Source organism: Rattus rattus, chromosome X, assembly GCF_011064425.1.
Source record: "Rattus rattus isolate New Zealand chromosome X, Rrattus_CSIRO_v1, whole genome shotgun sequence".
Taxonomy (NCBI): domain Eukaryota; kingdom Metazoa; phylum Chordata; class Mammalia; order Rodentia; family Muridae; genus Rattus; species Rattus rattus.
In genome coordinates this window covers 36,955,426-36,959,204 of record NC_046172.1, presented here as the reverse complement: position 1 = coordinate 36,959,204, position 3,779 = coordinate 36,955,426, and the positions used below count along the sequence as shown (strand labels likewise).

General features: G+C 50.7%; 1 protein-coding gene across 1 annotated transcript; it reads left to right on the top strand.

Moving 5' to 3' along the window:
• The first annotated feature begins 1,425 nt into the window (after positions 1 to 1,425).
• On the top strand, positions 1,426 to 3,364 carry LOC116888604 (steryl-sulfatase-like). Its single transcript, XM_032889904.1, has 2 exons — positions 1,426 to 1,568; positions 2,807 to 3,364. Exons 1-2 carry the CDS (start codon positions 1,469 to 1,471, stop codon positions 3,163 to 3,165), a joined length of 459 nt encoding a protein of 152 aa, XP_032745795.1. The 5' UTR covers positions 1,426 to 1,468; the 3' UTR covers positions 3,166 to 3,364.
• Positions 3,365 to 3,779: the final 415 nt, after the last annotated feature.

The following is a 3,779-nucleotide window of genomic DNA, read 5'->3' as shown; positions in this document are numbered from 1 at the left end:
AGAGAACTGTTTATCCGGTCTGTTTCCTTCAGGTTCCGGCGGTGTCTCAGGCAGGGGTCCTGCCGCTCCTGGGCCCTCTCCCACGGGAGCCCAGAGGCCTTATACAGTTTCCTCTTGGCCAGGGATGTGGGCAGGGGTGGGCAGTGTTGGTGGTCTCTTCTGCTCTGCAGCCTCAGGAGTGCCCACCTGACCAGGCGGTAAGGTCTCTCTCCCATGGGTTCTGGAAGCAGAGAGCTGCTGCAGGCCCCATTCAGTGCACTCTTGATCACCTGTGATGCACCCAGAACTTTGCTCACACGTATTACCATAGACATGCATGTACATCATGAGTGCTGCTGTGTGGGTGCTCAAAGGGCCACACCCAACTTAGCATGTGTGCCACTTATGTGCACACACCTGTAACAGTGCACACATGTGACACATTGCATATAAGCACAGTGTACATCAATTCCAAGTCACCATACATAAGCCACAGAGCTTTTTACATGTACACAACATCTGCTCACGCATCGGACATGTACATGTGTACATGTGACCTACGTGTCCACCATCACTCATCACCCCCATATAGGACACACTACATATGGCGGCTCCAGGCATGCAAACTGGAGCTGTACATGCATGTGAACACATGTGACACTGGGACAGCCTCAGACAGGCTTGTCAGCAACCCCACACCAAAGTGGTGACCTCACCACCCACCTGTGTCTGAGTATACACGTAAGGGTGCCATGACAACCTATGTATGTATCCCCACAGGCGGGAAGGCCAACACGTGGGAGGGCGGCATCCGTGTGCCTGGACTTGTGCGCTGGCCCAGCGTGATTGTGCCCGGCCAGGAGGTCGAGGAGCCCACGAGCAACATGGACATCTTCCCCACTGTGGCCAGGCTTGCTGGGGCAGAGCTGCCGACAGCAGGTGGAGTGGGGAGCATTCTTGAAAAAGAGCAGCCCAGGTGGGAGGACCCAGGCACACACCCACAGTGAGCCACACACCCTCAAGTGAAAGCCCCTCCTTTGACAGCCCACCCATGTTGAACCTAAGCCACACATAGTCAATGCCTAGCCACTCCCACTGTGTTGTATCCCTGCCCACTTAACCTATGAGTCAAAGCCCCACCCACTATAAGATGAGGCCCCACCCAATTTGATTCTAAGCCATACCCACTTTGAGATAAAGCCATTCTCACTCCACAGCTGAGACCAGGCCCCTCCAAGTTATAGTTTTACCTGCCCACTCTAAGGCTGAACCCCGCCCACTTTGAGTCTTTGTCTAGGCCACACCCACTGAGCCAAGCCACACTCCATCCCAGGCTCTGCCCATGGCTAATCTTTGCCCACGCTGACCACACCTCCACTGATTCTGCCCTACCTACGTCCTGTCCCATCCCATCTGACCTTGCCCTCTTTGTATTCAACCCTCCACAACTGACCACCCAACCTCCAGGGTGATTGACGGGCGTGACTTGATGCCCCTGCTGCTGGGCCATGTACACCGCTCTGAGCATGAATTCCTGTTCCACTACTGCAATGCCTACCTCAGCGCTGTTCGATGGCGGCCCCACAACAGTGAGTGGGGAGGGGCTGGAGATGTGACCGGGAGACAGGCGTGTGCAGGGCAGGCAGATCGGTGGGCTCCAGTGTGGAGATAGCACACATGTGTAGCACATGTAACATGCATGCAACGTGTGTAGAAACGTGTTGGGGTCTGTAGGGGCAGGGCAGGGTCATCAGGAGGTGGGGGACAGGCAAGTGAGTGGGGATGATGGACAGGCAGGGTTGCCATGCAGAAGAGATTACATACATGCGTGTGTAAGTCCGAGAAGAGTGCATGGGTTGCAGGTCTGTACAGGTGTGTGCATGTTAAAACATGTGGTGTGTCACATGTGTTCGTGTATAGGGTCATAATGTTAACACAGGTCGGATCACATGTGTGCATGATATCACGTATGAGTTTATGGCACAGATGTGGCCATGTTTGACTTCATGTATGTTGTTGAATGATTTGCTGCACATCACGTGTGATGTCACACATGAGTTGTCTTGTGGCTCATGCATCATTGTGTATGTCACACTTGACCCATTGTAGTAGTCATTGTCATGTAGGACGTCATGCATATTGCCATTCATGTCATGTCCCAGGTCATGTGTCTCAGTATGGGTCACAATAATGTGTCATAATGTGTGTTCTCATGTATGTTGTCATGCATGTGGTCATATGTGTCATCAAGATGCCACTCGTGTCGAATGTCATGTGTCACATGGTTTGTGGATTGTGTATTGTCATGTTTGCCACCATAAGACATTATGGATATAACACGTGATGTCACGAATGTCACCTTTTCCCGTGTGGGTTACATTGTGGGTCATCACATGTGTCACCTCATGCATCACATGTTGTGTAAATTGTGTATTGTTATTCTTGTCATCATGCATCACATGTATCCAGTCATGCATCACATGTCTGTGTGGGTCACGATGTGTATCATAACATGTCATCAACCGTGTCATCATGTATGTCAACAGACTCCACTCATGTGATATGTGTTACTGTATGTGCTGTCTATTCTCATGTATGTTGTCACACAGCTTCACAGACCTCATATGTGATGTCACACGTGTCATCTCATGTTTCACATGTATGTTCAGGTCATGATGTGTAACATATGTTGTCCATATGTCATGTCAAGTGTCATGGGTTGTGTGGATTGTGATGTGTGTCATAACGTGTTGTCACATGAAGTCACGCATATTACCACGGACATCACACATGATGTTATGTGTGTCTCTACCCACCCTGCCCACAGGCTCGTCCGTGTGGAAGGCGTTTTACTTCACACCGAACTTCGACCCCCCAGGCTCTAATGGCTGCTTCTCCACACACGTGTGCATGTGCCACGGCCACCATGTCACGCACCATGATCCACCCCTGCTCTTCGACATTGCCCGTGACCCCAGGGAGCGCCACCCGCTCACGCCTGAAACAGAGCCGCGCCATGGTGAGATCCTGCGCATCATGGATGCTGCTGCCCGTGCTACACGTGCCACCCCAGAGGAGGTGCCCAATCAGCTCTCCATGTCAAATGTCGCATGGAAGCCATGGCTGCAGCTCTGCTGTGCCTCCAAGCCGCACCCACTCGCATGCCACTGTGCCGGTGATGGGTAAGTTGGGCATGCCAAACACACAGGTATGCAAGCATGGGACACTGTGGCCTGGTGATTTCACCTCCTGAACTGATACCTGACACAATCTTGCTGACATGTATTAAAACATATGAACATGTATGAACATGGGTATGCTGAGTACAAAACACAGGAAGAGCCCCTCAGCATGACCCTGTATGAATAAATGGTGTGGACACGGACGGTTTCTATCTGTTCAATCTGACCATGCCCACTCAAGAACATTAAGTTAGGCCACGCCTATTCATATTCAGACAGAATTGATCAGGCCATGCCCACTCATTCACAACGTTCAATTACATGAAAGTCACAAACGCACACACACACCTCACACATATGCTCAAACCATACCCCATCCTGAATACACACAAATGTGTAATTAAACCATACCCGCTCATGTTTATCCAATCTGGCCAAGTCTACACATAAATGTTCACAATTCTCAATGAGGTGAAACCAACACATGCACACATACTATCTGTCCACTCCTGCATACTCACACATGTTTAATCAGGCTACATTCATACTCCATATTCCACCTGCCCACCCCCTTCATAAATAAGTAACGAGGCCACGCCCACTCATGAGTATTCACAG

Coding starts and splice junctions, on each gene's coding strand:
- LOC116888604 (XM_032889904.1), top strand. CDS start 1,469: ATGCCCCTGCTGCTGGGCCATGTACACCGCTCTGAGCATGAATTCCTG. Junction 1,569..2,806: donor TCGATGGCGGCCCCACAACA/GTGAGTGGGGAG, acceptor CCCTGCCCACAG/GCTCGTCCGTGTGGAAGGCG.